General features: G+C 37.9%; 1 protein-coding gene across 2 annotated transcripts in view; it reads right to left on the bottom strand.

Moving 5' to 3' along the window:
* Positions 1-17,291, bottom strand: part of NOX4 (NADPH oxidase 4) — a 139,016-nt gene that overhangs the window by 98,664 nt on the left and 23,061 nt on the right. For both annotated transcript variants that reach the window (XM_040963985.1, XM_040963984.1), the window contains exons 3-6: positions 12,601-12,711; positions 11,892-11,976; positions 7,417-7,514; positions 2,327-2,354 (exon numbers count right to left, since the gene is read on the bottom strand). In XM_040963985.1, coding sequence (XP_040819919.1) covers positions 2,327-2,354; positions 7,417-7,514; positions 11,892-11,976; positions 12,601-12,711 — 322 coding nt within the window. The remainder of the gene's footprint in view (positions 1-2,326; positions 2,355-7,416; positions 7,515-11,891; positions 11,977-12,600; positions 12,712-17,291) is intronic.

Here is a 17,291-nt window from a genome sequence, read left to right on the forward strand (position 1 = left end):
TTCTGTAATTCAAACTATTAAACTTTTCTTTCATAAAAAAATTGTAATATTTTAGGATTTTTATATAACAAGACTAACTGCAATATTTTATATAACTTATTCGGTCATAGGAATCATTGTTTATAAAATAATTTTAATTTATAATTAATTTATATTACATAAATGTAAGTACATGGGGAAAGTCATGGTACATTTTTAAAAAATTAAAATCCAACAAATTTTCAAATATTAAGAAACATAATCTCTGCCATCAGAATACCAAAAAAGCATGAGTGTGATGAACTTAATTTTTTCGAGTTGCAGTGGCCCAGGATATTCAAGAATGGCTGTGGACAGGTTAGGCAATAATAATAAAAAACTGAATTCCATCCACTTGCAGAAAATAGTATCTCCTATACTAATGTGTGCCCTAGGCTTCCCTTTTCTCTGTCATCTGTTACTATTCAGTAGGGTTAATCAGATGGTTTAGTAGCTCCAGATTTATACTTAGAGAGTCCTGTGTCTTAGCTGCAGGATTACGATCTGAGAAGTGATGGTTCTAGGCAGCTATAACAGCACTTTAGGAAACTGTGAGACTGGGATACCAAAATGCCACTCATGTGCTGATTTTGAGGAACTCAAACTGCGTTCAACAGAAACCCTGCACGTGCTAGAAGCAGCTATTCTTCTTGGGAGGGGAAAAAAAAACAACAATAAGGGCAAAACAGAAAATGCCTACCACACAGTAATTATACTAGGTAGTTTTAGAGAAATGAGTTCAATCTAGCACCATTAGAGAGAAGTTGTATATGATGGGCATGTCCATATGATCCAAGGATGAGAAGGAATTGTCTAGGGGAACAAAAGTAAATACACCATTTCTGGTAAAAATGTGGAAAGTAATGGTAAGGTATGCGTAAGGGTACAATATTATGTTCAGTAGAGATAGAAGAATAACTCCAGAGGCTCCTGAGCGGGATGGTAATATACAATATCCAGTCTGCCACAGTGTCTAAGAAAGAGTCTGGAAATCTGTGTGTGTATGTTTTCTTTCCCTAGCCCAACACTACTGATGGGGACCTCTGAGACAGGGTGTAAGATTATGGCATTTCCTGTTAGAAAGACAGATTGCTTGCTGAAAGAAGCACTAGACACAGTACCTTCCTGTAATATCTTACTCACATAAGAAATCTTTTCACATATCTGTAAACTTAATTTTATAAAATATTTTAAATTTCCAGAGCATGAGCTAAAATTTCTAAAGTAGTAAATAAAGCTCTTGTTCATTCTCCCTCAATTGATTCATATGAACCAAAAATTTCATTGTTTCATATCATACAGTTCCATTTTTCTTTCCTATTTCTCATCTAATTCTTAAGGCTTAAATGCAAACCTGCTTGCAAGGAGAAAATTGAAAGTAAAATTAAATTGTGTTCCAAAAGAGGATATTGTGAAATACTATACCAGTGGCAAACATCATAAATCTATAGGCAAGCACATAATGTATTTCATAAATCTAAATATATACTTGTGACACGAAGAGGTAAAGCACCTGAATTATGGTTATTTTTCATCATAAATTGATCCAGGAAGAACAATGCATTTGCAGGATAATGTGCCTCAGTGACGCATTCAATTCTGATCCTTAATAGGCTATTACAGCCAAACATTGATGATAGATCATCTCAACTACCAAATCATTTTTGTCCCTGAAATTGGTACTAAAAATCCACCAAATGCAGCTTTTAACCTCATCTCTATAAATGGATGGCAGAGAAGGAGACAAATGCCAGTAAGAATTGTCTACCAGAGGAAGGTTTTGAGATTTTCAATTGTGTTTCTACTAAATTAATAGTCTAGACTGAAATTTCATGCACAATCAGCTTAAGAAAGAAAATAAATCACAAACGGAAGAAAAATTTCAAGAAAAGCAACTCATTTTAACAGCTGCTTCTCCTTTCATAAAGATTTTAAAGCCATCAATAGTCCTATTAAATCACTGAATTGTAAAAACTAAGCAAAAATGCAAACTTCTTGGTGCCTCTTTCCCATACTTTGAGACTAGGAACTCATGTATTGGCTCCCATGTACTAGCCTTGTCATGGAGCATAAAGCTGTAGGACTCAGAACAAAGAAATATGCTCACCTACTCTTCATCATTCAAACTCCAATTGTTTGTTTCAGCCCTCTGTCCTCATTGCAAACTTACGTCTGAACTCAACATTTGGGTAGATACATAAAATTTCTATATGTCATGTTTTAACATGTGTCTAATGCTATGAAATGTAATGACACATATTTTCAAAATGTTCCTGAATGTAAAATAGTGCAATGAATAACAACTTACCAGTTGTGAAGAGAAGTTTTCTGGGATCCTGAAAAGAAAAAAAATATTTGATTGAAAAACAGAAAGCACTGATGACATAAAATTCTACACAGTTTGCAAGATGCTAAGAGCCATGCACCAGACATGCAAGATATTATTCTCCCAAAAGAAATATGGGACTAAGTTAAGTCATGTAACATTTTCACAACTGAGAGAAGTGAATCTGCCCGAGAAAGGGGCAACTCCGCATGAGTTAGAAGGGTGAAGTATGGGGAGTCTCAGTGCATCTAGCCTGTTCTCTTAAACCATCTGAAGACCTAATATCACCACATGCAACTTAAAAAAGTTCATTTTTACTTTGTATACGATGATTGAAATGCTGTCAACTTACTTTTTTTTAAAACTTTATTTCTCTCTTTTGCATTATATAGTCTTGCAGCCATAGCGCATCCCCCCTTGCTTTTTCTGACTCTCCCTTCCAACTGCCCCACCATATCCCTCAGTATTTTAAAATATTATAGTCGTGAGAAAATCAAGATGGCAGAATAGGGTAAGGACATGTTTAAATGGACTGAGAAACATTTATTAGGATGAAGCAGAGAGAACACATTCTAGGAAATAGGAAAGGACAGAACAACATCAGAGAGGTACCTGGAGATTGACAGACACAGGAAAGCAGCAGACACAACAGTGTGGTATTGCAGTGACTGATATTCCAGCTGCATTCAGCTAACAGTGATCTGAATTCTACCAGCAGCCGGAACTCCACTAGCAACCAGGTGGGAAGGGACTTTCCCTGGGAGCTTGGGAGATGAACCCAAACAAAAAACTGTCCGTCCTGATGGTCCGTTTGATTTGACCAGGAGCAGAGACAGAGCAGCAGATCCCAGATGGGCAGTACAAGAACAGGGTGGATTTCACATCCCAGTCAGCCACTAGAGCCGAATTGGGTGCCATTTTTTTAAAGAGACAAAAGCAAGGGAAAGTACTGAGCATATGCTGAGCTGGGAGTGAACTCATTTCTGACTCAATTAACTGCAACAACGTGGCATTCTATAAGGTTTACCCAAGACAGGTCTGGGTAGCTCTCAGATCTGATAGTCAGCAGATCAAGAACTCTAGTAGTGGTAGGTCAGGTGCCATTTTGTACACTATGGCAAAAGCTTAGGACTGCAGGGGACAACAGTGAACTGCGCATGTGCTGATTTTGCAAGAACACACGGAGTTTCGTGGATTGCACTGGTCCCACAGGAAAATAATACCGGCTGTGGCAACATATGGGCAAAATAGGTCCGTGTGGCACCCAGATCTAACGTCCAGCAGGTTCCAGCAAGATCAGCACCACCAACAACCTAGCTACATAGGATACCTGGTGTCTCCCTAATCCTGGTACCTACTCCAACTGGAAATGAGAGAAAGGTTGTACAGACAACAGTGCAGCCTCAGCATGGTATCACAGGAGGTGGAGAGTGGTGAGCCAGGAGTTGGGACTATGGAGTTCTTGGTGGAAATCTAACATAGGAACCCAGACCTGGAACTTGCTGGAGGGAGTGACACAAGTGGCTGCAAGCAAAGAGTTGTGTACCAACTGCAATAATTAAAATGAAACTGTAGACCTATGGGTGACATAGCTTAGAAACCTGCCCCAATGAGAAGACTCTGCTAACTAGAAGTGCAATGACCAAGAGCAAAAGAAGAGACAAAGGCACAATGAATATTACTGAAAACTCCCCTAAAAAGGAGCAAAACCCTATGCCAATCTTAGAGTTAACTGAAGAAGACATCAAGAAAATGGGGCACACAGAATTCAGAAAACTCATTTTAAAGCTTCTGATCAACAATGAGAAACACATACAAGAGTTTGAAGAATTTAAGGAAGCAATAAAGGAAATCAAGGCTGGTATATCACAAATTAAGAACACAGTAGAGCAAATTAAAAGTACAATGGAGAGTCTCCAAAGTAGAATGAAGCAAGCAGAAGAAAGAATCTCAGAATTGGAAGATATTTCCTGTTATCGGTGGGAAGCAAACAAAAAGCTGGAAGCAGAGCTGGATCAGGCCAAAAAAAGTATTCAAGAATTGAAAGACACTATTAAGAGGGCAAATAGAAGAGTTATGGGAGTCCCAGAAGTTGCAGAAAGAGAAACTGGTTTAATTTATTTAATGAAATAATAAAGGAAAATTTCTCTAATCTAGAGAAAGAATTGGGAAACAAGATCCAGGAGTGGCACAGAACTCCCAACAGGCCTGACCAAAAGAGATCTTCACCAAGACACATGATCATCAAGCTCTCTTCAATTGGACATAAGGAAAAGATCCTTAAATGTGCACGTGAAAAAAATCAATTGACATATAAAGGAAGGCCAATTAAGCTCACAGGAGATCTCTCACAGGAAACTCTAAAGGCAAGAAGAGAATGGAGGGACATATTCCAGATCCTAAAAGAAAAAATTTGTCAGCCTAGGAAAACATATCCAGCAAAGCTTTCTTTGGTCTTTGAAAATGAAATAAAATTCTTCCACAGTAAAGAAAAGTTAAAAGAATTTGCCTCTTCCAAACCTGCCCTACAAATGATACTTCAAGATGTTCTCTTGACAGAGAAGAAGACTAGCACTCAAACAAAACCAAAGGCAAACGGGAAGAACATCCCAGTAAAATGACAACAGAAAACTAAACCAATGAACAGCCCATTGCTCAAATGACAGGACCAAAGTACTACCCACACATATTAAACTCTGAATGTAAATGGCTTAAGCGCAATCAAATGTCATAGATTAATAGACCAAATTAAAAAACAAAACCCATCTATTTGTTGTCTAGAAGAAACACATTTCACCAACAAAAATCAGCGGAAACTAAATCGCATGGGTTTTGATGTTTTCTGTTACTTTCATCTCTTCAAAACACTTTCTTCTGGCTAAATTCTTCAATGACACAGATCATACAGTAGCATCATTTTCTTCAATAAGGTTCTTGGTTTCATTTCTTCAGCTACACATTAGTCATTTAGAAGCATGTTACTTCACTTCATGGCGTTGTTAATTTCTTTTTTCCTCCTGATGTTGATTTTGTATTGTGGCTTTTCATTTAAGGGGATGTATAGTAGCTGTGTGATGGAGACTGTCATAGCTAGTAGCATGTCATTTAGCTTCATGGCATTGTAAATTTCTACTTTTCTTTCTATTGTTGATTTTGTATTATGACTTTTCATTTCAAGGGATGTACAGTAGCTGTGAAATGAAGGCTATCATATCCAGATATGAGGATACAATGTAGTATGCATTTCTACTTCCAGACAAAGATGGACTTACAATGAAACTGTCTATCATATCTTGACAATAACATGCTGGACTCTCTGCCATTGTCCATGCCTACAATGAGGAACATATGACTGTGGATGAAGAACTATACTTTATTAATGATATAGAGGAACTAGGTGTGATGGGTGGAATTGGGGCTGTGATAAGGGAAATGCCAGGAGCCTATGGAACTGCATCACAAAATGATGATAATAATAATACATGTACAAAATGCAAAATAAAATAGTAATCAAAATATTTTGCATGATTTAATAATATCATCATGATTATAAAATATATATGACTTCTACAATGAAAGAAGCCAAGAAAGAAAAAAGAAACAAAAGAAATTAAGAAGCAATGCTAACAGAGGCAGAGGGTCAGAAGGGAGGCAGAGGGGGCAACACACCAAGCTTGATTTGTCAAGATTCTCCATGATGGGTGGGTTGCATATTCACTGGGCAAGCTTCAAAAAAAATTCAATGCTTGTGGCCCACTCACACCACTGAAATTATATTGGTTCTTTAAAAATATCAGTAGAAGTAAGGAGTACGTGGTATTTCAAAATGCACTGATATTGTGATTTTATTTTTTGTTATGATTACTTTTCCTTTGTATTTTTTTGGGGGGGGGGCAGGGGAGCAAAGTCAAGTATCCATTCTGAAAAGTCTGGTGATGGATCTGACATGATGGCTCAATGGCTAAATCCTTACTTTTCAAGCACCAGGATCCCGTATCGGCACCATTTCTTGTCCTGGCTGCTCCACTTGTCATCGAGCTCCCTGGTTGTGGCCTGGGAAAGCAGTGGAGGATGGCACAGGCCCTTGGTTCCCTGCACATACGTGGCAGACCCATAAGAGGGTTTTGGCTCCTGAATTTTGGCTTTTATAGGCTCAGCCAAAGTCATTGTGGCCATTTGGGGAATGAAACAACAGATGGAATAACTTTCTCTCTGTCTCTCCTTCTCTACATAAACCTGATCTGCTACTCATGTGAAAATAAATCTTAAAGAGAGAGAGATAGAGAGAAGTCTGTATGAAAGCAAAAATGCTGTGGGTAGAAGACAGAAATTAATCCTATCATGTTACTGCCAGACTTAGTAGCACTTGCAAGGTTCAGACCAAGTGGGATATCCTAGTTTTGCAGCTGTGACATTGTGAAGAAAAGGCAGCAGGAAGAACTGAGCTACACAGAACTAATCAAGATGGTGCCAGAGATGTGCAGCAGGAAGTGCACAACAAGGTCATCTGATGAGCAGTTTCACATGGAGAAAAGCATCCCTACATCAGATAGTACCTGCTACAGAACTTAGCTCAAGATCACCCATTTCAAGGTGAATAAGCAGATCAAAATCATGAAAACTCACTAATATTATTTAAGTCAAATTGATCATATGGGATCAACAAATCATAAGCCTTCTTTCCTGCATTTTCCCCCCAAGAACAGTATTCAAGTTATGAAAGTATTTTTACCCTGTAATAACACTATTGACACTTTCAACTGAATGACAGAAATTATACCAGAGCTGTGGGGAGTCAGAAGGCAGGCCTGAGTGGCAACCACCTGAGCATGACCAAATATAAAAAAAAAAAAAAGACAGTTTGCAAACTCCCATTTTTAGTTGCAAGGACCAGGAAATAGCAATTACCTATATTTTCTATTGAAAAGGAACAAAATTCAACTTGACAACTGCATTTTAAAAGCATTCAAAGGAGCAGCGAGGTGCAAATTTTCTGTAAAAATCACAGACCCTCATTAGTCATCCCATGACAGGTTAAAAAAAAAAAAAATGGGAAGACAGAGACCACCCACCTCATCTCGATATCTTGCTGCATTCAGTTCAATGAAATCCTCATTGTAGTTCACTGAGAAGTTGAGGGCATTCACCAGATGGGCAGCCACGTGCACACCTACAGAATCACACCAGGTACAAGTCAGTGGGAGCTTCATATAAGCTCTATGGGATAGAGTCAGTAAGAGACAAAGAAATCACATTGAAAGGTGAAGTTCTAAAAATAAAAAAAGAAATGAATTTGACTATAAACAGCTCATAGAATTTTCAAAAGTTGAAATTAAACAACCATATGAAGTTAGTTGAAACGAGGGAGAAAATATATCTCTCATGCATTTATATATGTTTGTACCTAATGATATGTACATCTTTTAATTTACTTAGCCAGCTTTTGAGTATTTTACATGCTCCATAGCTTTCATCTCTTTCAATTCAAAACCGGTTACCTCTCTTCTATAACTGACTGCCACATGCCCTAAAAATATAAAACTGTTTCTAAAGGATTATAGAAATCCTTTATAAAAGCTGAAAGTATTATAAGTAGCTGAAATTACTTATCAGCAACCAAATTAAATCATAAAGTTTTAAACCAAATAGCAACAGTTAGGAACTACTTCAATGGACAACTCAGGAAAATGAACTGGGCCCGGCGCGGTGGCACAGTGGTTAAGGTCCTTACCTTGCACCCCTGGGATCCCATATGGGCACTGGTTCTAATCCCGGAAGCCCCGCTTCCCTTCCAGCTCCCCGCCTGTGGCCTGGGAAAGCAGTCGAGGACAGCTCAAAGCTTTGGGACCCTGCACCCGCATGGGAGACCTGGAAGAGGCTCCTGGCTTCAGATCGGCATAGCATTGGCCGTTGCATTCACTTGGGGAGTGAATCATGGGACGGAAGATCTTTCTCTCTGTCTCTCCTCTCTGTATATCCGCCTTTCCAATAAAAATAAGATAAATCTTAAAAAACAAAAAAAGAAAATGACAGTCGCCACTGAACAAATAACCTACCAATAGTGACAGATATTGTTCTCTGTTGATATAGTTGAACCTATAATTCAACAGATACAGTGTATAAACAAAAACATAAAGCTTCAGAAAATTTCCAGAGATCTGTAGATAGACTCATTTTGGGATGGCCAGGGAAAAAAAATGTTATCTTGAGAAGTATTGACAAAAAAAGAGCAATGACCAGTGCCCTGACCATCACATCCTCCTCCTTTCTCAATCCTTCCTTCTATAGGAAATAAAGTGTAGAATAATAGCATATTACATGCTTTGTGAAAAACAGATGATTGTCTGAAAAACCCGTGTTTTTGGCCACACTGCGTACCCAGCAGTCTCAGTTTATGATTCTCTGTAAAATGATGGTGATAGAACTAAGAGACTTGAGACAGGTAAACTGAAATTGCTTAGTTAACCATTACGGATCATAGGAAAGCATGCAATGATGCCCTGGAGTATATGAAACTCCATAATCTTCAGACCAGAGAATGAGCTATAAAGAGGCCAAGAGTTCAGAAATATTCACAAAGACCAATGAAATGAGAGAGAGCTAGAATAATTAATACTCTAGAATTAATTTAAAGGACTTAGAAGGCCCATCAAGTATCAAATTGGAGCAGAAATGGGGACACAATAAAAGTAAATGGAGCTGGATAACTGCACAATGGTTGAATTGTTTCCTAAGACACAAATCCATTTTTAATTGCCTGAGCTGAGTCCTGGTTCTGCTTCCATTTCAGTTTCATGCTAATAAGGATGCAGCAGATTATGGCTGGCTCAAGCTGGTTCCCTACAGCCCTCATGGAGACCCAATGGAGTTCATAGCTTCAAGCTTTGGGCTGGCCCAGCACCGATGGTGGGAGCATTTACAGCGTAAACCAATGGATAGGGAATCTCTGTATCTTTCTGTTTTTTTAATACATTATATATTAAAAGCAAAGCATTATACAGCAGTTAAGTTCAACAATTATTATATAGTACAGTAAAAAAGATGGCATGGTAATGTTGAAAAAATAGCCAAACAGACCAAAATAGCAAAATAGAAAATCCATAGGCGCCAGCACCATGGACAAAGCCTCTGCCTGCAATGCTGGCATCCCATGCAGGTACTGATTCCCGCCCTAGCGACTTCACTTCAAGTCCAGCTCCTTGTTAATGGCCTATAAAGGAAGCAGAAGATGGCTCAGGTCCTTGTACTTCTACATCCAGTTGGGAAGCCCCAAAGAAGCTCCTGGCTCCTTGCTTCGGACGGACCCAGCTCTGGCTGTTGCGGTCATTTGAGGAGTAAACCAGCAGATGGAAGATATCTTTCTCTCTCTCTTGCCCCTTCAGTCTGTGTGACTGCCTTTTCAATAAAAAATTAAAAATGCACTTAAACAAAAGAAAACCCAGAAACAGACTCATACTAATACAGTCATCAATTGATATGTGACAAAGGAGCAAAGACAACACAATGGAGGAGATAGTTTTCTCCAAAAATAATTGTGAAACAATTCAGGAACCTCTGGCAAAAACGGCATCTATGTACCTACAGACCTTACATTCTTCTAATAGGAGATAGCAGTATCCCAAGCAGCATCTTATCCACTACAGCAAATAGTTGAAAGTTATTCCTTGGTATTAACTCTACCAAAACACTGTCAAGTTACATCAGCAAAATATGGGGCCCATATGATGGTATAGCAGGTAAAGCTACCACCTGCCATGCTGGCACCCCATACAGGTGCTGGCTCATGTCCCAGCTGCCCCATTGTTGATCTAGCCCCTAATAACTGCCTGGCCCAGGTTCTTATGTGCCTGTCAGTCCTGTGGAAGACCTCAATGAAGCTCTTGCCTCCTGGATTTGGCCGGCCCTAACCCTGACCTCTGTCTGCACTCTCCCTTTCTCACTCTCCAACATTCAAAAAAATCTAAAAACAAACAAAAAAGTCGCTGTACAATATATGGTCATTAATCCCAATATCAAAGCAACAATGAGAACTGCAATATCACATAATGACCAGGTAAAAACATTAGGTGCTTACTACTAGAAAATTAATCCCTCAGACTGGTAATTAATATAACCATTTCTACTCTAACAATTCATATGCATTTTTACCTTAAAACCATAAGTACTACTGCTAATCGGTTACACAGTTAAAGAAACAAAACAAAACCATAAAACCAAGGGTCAGAGAAACAACAAAGCATAGTGAGGCAGAAAGGAAGCTGGGTACAGAACCTATGCAACCTGAATCCAAAGTCCATATAGTTCTTTAAATTTTTAATTAAGGTTTAATAAACCTTAAAGAAGGTTTATTTGTGGCTTTATCATTTTTAAAAATGTTTAATTTTTTAATTTTCTAATTTTTTAAATTTTTATTTTTCATGAAATGGTTTCTTAGGCTCAAGGATTTCCCCTTCCACCCTTTTCACTCCATTTCCCATTTTTCCCTATAACAACGGTACAGTCCTTCAACAACAGTTACAAGTCCATCATTCTTATATCACAATGTATCTTCATTTCACAGTATGTTTAAAATAAGCACATCCCAAAAGGACAAATATCAAATGTTCTCTATGGTATAGGCAATCTTCATGCAAAATCCATGTACTTATTACCGTTAACTGCTTTCTCTGTCAAAATTCTGAAAAGCATAATTAAAGTGCTCACTATAAAAATTTACTTTAAAATGTCTCTTGATAACAAGGATATGTGGCATAGTAGCTAATTCATGAAATCCTATGTTAGAGTCCATGAGTTCAAGTGTCAACTCCACTTCCAATGCAGCTTCCTGCTCATGCACAGCCTAGGACACAGCAGTGGATGGCTCAAGTAACTGAGCTGATGTTACCCAAACGGGCACACCTAGACTGAGTTCTGGGACCCTGGCCTCAGCATGATCCAATCCCAACTGCTGCAGGTATTTAGAGAATGAACCAGTGCATAAAAGATACATCAATCTTTTTCTCTTAGTGACATCAAATAAATAGCTTTTACAAATTTATTTGTCTTCTAAAAATAAATATTATTACTTCATATCTTTAACTTGAAACAAAATAGGATAAAATTTCACAGATTTTGACATTTGCTCATTCACCCAAGTGTTAACATCAAAAAAACATTTTTTAAATAAAACTGTGGCTAGAATTATACTCTTTAAGTGATCATTTCACATCCTGATTTTCATGCTGTTAAATTCATAACATATTACTAATCTTAGAACTTAAAAGCTCTTATTCAGAGTCTTTCATTTTTTGTCTAAATGAAATTACGTGCTTTTAGGGCACAGTAATTTGCAACTTGGGAAGCAAATTTTGTATATATCTTAAGGCAATCTTCATTAAGACACATCCATGCCCACACATAATCATCCTTAAACTCACAGAGGAACAACCTTATGCATAAAACAAGAAAATATCAAATTGGTACCCATGATTTATACAATGATAAAATTACATCTTAACACTTGCAAAATTTGTTGGTCTAACAAAATATTTCATAATTTTTGGCTAACCTGAGAAAATGCAGATAGTAACACCACAAGTTATATGGAATGTTCTGCTTTTATCCAGCAATCTTCTGGTTCTCCTGCTTGGAACCTTAAAAAAATGAACATGGTAAAAGCAATATATAACAAGATATATGTACAAAATTTTCATCATAGAAATCCTTATAATTGCTTATAATAGCATATTACTTTAAATCCATATAATTGCTTAAGAAAACCTTTTCAAATATCCGTGTTACCCAACAGTGCCTTAATATCCCTTAATATTAGTGAAGAATAAACACACTTCAATGTACACAGGAATAATTGAAGATCCAATGGAATTCAGGTTGGGTTGAGTTCCAATAATGCATGTCATAGTGGGGAAAAACTCAAGGACCAATGTCGTTCCTAGCTCTGACATTTACTGACCTTGTGATTTGGGCTGTTTCTCAAACTCAATGTTTCATGTTTCTCAAGTATAAAACTGCAATAACATCTGACTGCAGAATCACTGTGAGGATTTACAATTGGGTATGCAGAATGAGGGAACAGAGCTGAAACCACTGTTGATACTTCTGCTTTTTTCCCTTACTGTCCAACAAGCTCACCTTGACAACTGCTTCGAAGCAATTGTTCCAGCCAAAATCCAGGCCCCAAAACTGAGCAGAACAGGTAAATTCTAACACTTGATTGTTTTGTGCTGGAATCTGTGACCTAGATTTTTCTTTCTTACCTTCTGGGATCCCCGAAAGTAAGCCAGGAGTGTTCGACACATGGGCAAAAGGATGAGGCTGCAGTTGAGGTTAAGAACAGATGCGGAGGCTCTGCTTAGACACAATCCTAGCTGAACAAATAAGGCAAGAGTCAAAACACTGTAGAAAGCAAAATAAACTGTAAGCATCCTAACATCAGCATGTTGCAGATCTCACCCTGCTCTTCCTTAAGGATTATGACAAATGCCATCTTTTCTCAGCAGTATTGAATAAACGCATTTCTTCTCACTTAAAGGCCCTCAAGAAAATCATTTCTGTCTGCTCTACACCACCATAAAGCTTAGCACTCTCATTCCCACTGGTGTTATAATCATTTAGTGCATTCTTCCAGTGCAAGGTCAATTTCCTGTTTTGTCCTCACTGTATTCTTTGGGGTGTTGAGAACCTGACAGTCTCAGTATATTAGTCACCTTCACACTATGCGATGTTATATCCTTTGTGTACTGATAAGGTTACACGAATTTTAAAAGTTTTTTTTTTCACTTGCATTCTTTCATGGAACCTTCTCAGCCTCTATACAATGAAGCTCTTTCCTGATCCAAAATTTGGAGACTCCACTGTTACAAGTGTTCCCATTGTTTTCTATATTTGCATCATAAGAATTGGCAATTGCACATCTTTTAACAGTATTTTCCATCTTAAAAATTTGAATTTTTTAAAATTGCATACATTTGGGGGTACAATATGGTATTGGATTATGTGTATATGTTGCAGAATAACCACATCAGTCTAGTAAAATACCTATCACCTAAAATACTTATTGCTGGTGAATATTTGATGTCTACTCTTTTCACTATTATGCAATATAAAATACATTAATTATAATCCCCGGATTGTCACCAAAACCCATTTATGTTGGGGGATGTTTCAGAATGTTGATGCTTTCAGTACCATTTTTTCATTTGGTTACAGCTAATTTAAGAAATTTCAGAATTGTATGGAAGCATATGAACAATGCACTTCTTATTGACAGTTTAGTGCACTTTGTTCAACATAGTAAATCCAATTCTGTAATTCTAAGAAATATTTGATATTATCAGCACCATTCTCCCTTAAAAAAAAAAAGACTACTTTATTTGAAAGGCAGAATTGCAGAGAGAGAGGAGAAAGAAGATCTTCCACTTGTTAGTTCACTTCCCCAAATGGCCACAATGGCCAGAGTTGCACCATACCAAAGCCACAAGTCATGAGTTTCTTCCAGGTCATTCACATGGGGGCAAGTACCAAAGCATTTTGGCCATCTTCCTTTACTTTCCCAGGCACAGTAGCCTGGGGAAGGATTGAAAGTAGAGCGTTAGCAGGGCGATGGACTGTGCCGGGCCCTGTACCTGCTAGTACATACAAGAATCTGGTCTGAGAACACCTCAGACAAAGTTTCCTTGGAGATCTCCCCAATCGAAATGCTGGACTCAGAACACTAACCAAGAAAAGAGAGGACAGAACAGGTCAATCAACCATCCCAGCTATATGTTGGCAGTGAAATACGGGGCAAATGGAGACTCTATGATGGACTATGTCAATCAGTGGATTCTTCAAAGACCTCATAGGGCTTGGAGTGGCAAGATTGGCAGCGATTCATATCTGGTCAACTATCAAAACCACTTGAGCAAGAACCTCGGAGCATGCCATACATCCAGGACCTGGGGAGGGTGGGAAATTGGGTGGGCCTTCTCCCTTAATACCCTCCTTTAAACATGAAGGAAACAATATGAAAATAATAGTCTTACCCACTTTCCTATGGCCTTTGAACCTTTTTACCCTAATTAACTATGCAAAGATTGTCAAAATATAATTTAAAAAAATATGAGTTAAAAAAGAAAGTAGAGCATTAGGACTAGAACCAGCACCCCTAGGGGACACCGGTGCTGCAGGAGAATGCTTAACCCGCTTTTCCCTGTTTGCCATTCATCAACAAAATGAAGATTTAAGTTTTCTGTCTGCAAAAAAAAAAAAAGTATTCTTCCATAATGTGAATGACCTTGGAAGTGGATTCATATATAAGTGGCTTGGGTCACCCTCCACTGCATTCCCACACCATTAGCAGGAAGGTGGATTGGAAGTTGAGCAGCCTGGATTTGAACTGGTATCTGTTCAGGATGCCATTGCCATGGGTGGAGGAGTAGCTTGGTAAACCACCACACTGGCCCCTATGTCTGCATTTCTGATTCAGCTTTTAATTAGTATATACCTAGAAAAGGCAGCACGTAATAGCTCTCAAAGGGTAGGTCTCTACCACCCATATGGAACATCCAGACTAAGTTCTTGGTTCTAAGCTTTGTCTTGTCCCAATCCTAGTTTTGGCAGGCATGTGGGGAATGAGCCATTTTTATGGACAGCTACATACCCACACTCACACCTACACACTGACACATAGTGCGAGAGAGGGGTAGAAAGAGGGAGATCTTCCATTGCTGGGTCAATCCTCCAAAGCAGGCAACTGCCAGGATTAACCAGGTCAAACCAGAAGCCAGGAATGCATGTCTTCCATATGGGCAGCTGGATCTCTAGCCAATGGGATGTTATCTGCCGCTGCTCAGGTGCCTTGGCAGAGCCGACTCAGCCTTAGAGAAGGGAAATGGGAACTCTGATATGAGTGTGGGTATCCCCAGTGGTAGCTTAATCCAGTGTGCCCAAAAGCATGCTCCAAACCGTTGTCCTCAGTCACTATGTTTGCAGTAACATGTTAAAACAGCAATACAGAACTAAAATACTGAAAGAAATCTCTACTTACATCATGTCATTCTGAGAAACTTCATGCCTCATAATGTAACTTTTATTCCCAAAGGCCAGTATGGGATATAAATATTTATTCTAATTCATGGTGCCAAATCATTAAAAGTAAAGAATTTAAAGCCAGACAGGTCTTTTATGAGACACTCAGTCAAGTAATTTAGTATCTGTATAAGCCTGACCAAGTTATAAAATCTCACTCTAATGGGACATAAAGCAAGTATCAATATATTTTAAAGTATGGTTCTTACATCGATCATTCTGACAGCACAATTAACATAGATATGAACAAAAATCTACTCTCCAATAATTTTTTTTAAAAAACTGTTAAATTTGAAACTTAAAATCGAATATTAGAAAAACAAGTAGGGTCTAGCATGGCAGCCTAGTGGCTAAAGTTCTCACCTTGGATGCACAGGGATCCCAATGCACACCAGCTTTAATCCCAGCAGTCCCACTTTCCATCCAGCTTCCTGCTGTAGTCTGAGAAAGCAGTGAAGGATGGCCCAAACCCACGGGACCCTGCACCCACGTGGGAGACCAAGAGGAGGCTCCTGGCTGCTGGCTTCAGACGAGCTCAGCTCTGGCCATTGCAGCCCGTTGGGGAGTGAATCAGCAGATAGAAGATTTCCCTCTCTGTATATCTGAATTTCCAATAAAAATAAACAAATCTTAAAAAAATAAACTAATCTTAAAAACTACTGAAAATTCTAATTAAAAATAAAAAATAGGAAATAGCACTGATTCACCCAAACAGAATACAAAAAGATAAAACAGAGTTCATAGAAAATCCCAAAACCCTATAAAAATTAATAGAAATTTTAGGGAGAACACACTGCAGTGGCTAAACATATTTGAAAAAGCTGACTTGTTATATAATAGCCACAAAGATGTTAAATTATTTTTAAATCAAACAAAAGATATATAGGATTTATATATAAAAGTAAAAACAAGAACAAGAAATAAAGAAATGGCCTGAACAAATATATGGTATAACTTTTTTTTCCTATAGGAAGATTTAATATTCTAATGAGGCCAATCTCTCAAAATTAATTTTGAAATATAAAGCAATTCTAACCAAAATGTCAAGAATTTTCTTCAGGTAATTTGGCAAATTGATTATAAAATGTTCCCAGAAATGTAAAACAGCAAAAGGGAACTAAAACGTCATAAAAAAGAAAGATTTGCTTTCCACTTTACACAATATTTTTTTTAAAAGATTTATTTATTCTTATTGAAAAGTCAGATTTACAGAAAGGAGACAGAAGAAAGATCTTCCATCCACTGGTTCACTGCTCAAGTGGCTGCAATGACTGGGTTGGGCTGATCCGAAGTCTGGAGTCAGGAGCTTCTTCTGGGTCTCCAAGGTGAGGTACATGATCCCAAGGCTTTGGACCATCCCCCGCTACTTTCCCAAGGCACAAATATGGAGCTGGATGGGAAGTGGAATAGCCAGGACACAACTTTTTTATGATCTAGTAGTAACTTACATTGTGTTTTTGAATATAGATAAATGAGGCCAATAGAACAAATAGCGGATCCCTAATGAAACTATACGTATATGAAACTATATGATAAAGATGTCAACCAGATTAGGGGGAAAGAGGCTCTTCAATAAAGTATTTCCATACTATTTTTGCATATGGAAAAAAAATAAATCATGTCTACTTCAAACTATCCAGACGTAAGTAACTAAATGTCTAAGGACTTACAAATCAAATGCAAGATGAGTTTGTGACTTTCTGACACAAGCACAAATGAGAATATCTCAGGATGTAAAAACTTCAAAATTAACAAAAACAAGCAATACAGTAAAAATCAGTCAAATTAATTTTTTATTGTGGCAGAGAAATGAGGAACCCTAAATGCAGAAACTATCATCTCTTACACAGTGAAGAAGAGGAAAAGTACTTAGCTATAA

Source organism: Ochotona curzoniae, unplaced genomic scaffold (genome assembly GCF_017591425.1).
Source record: "Ochotona curzoniae isolate NIBS_2020 unplaced genomic scaffold, NIBS_Ocur_1.0 scaffold_3223, whole genome shotgun sequence".
NCBI classification, from domain to species: Eukaryota; Metazoa; Chordata; class Mammalia; order Lagomorpha; family Ochotonidae; genus Ochotona; species Ochotona curzoniae.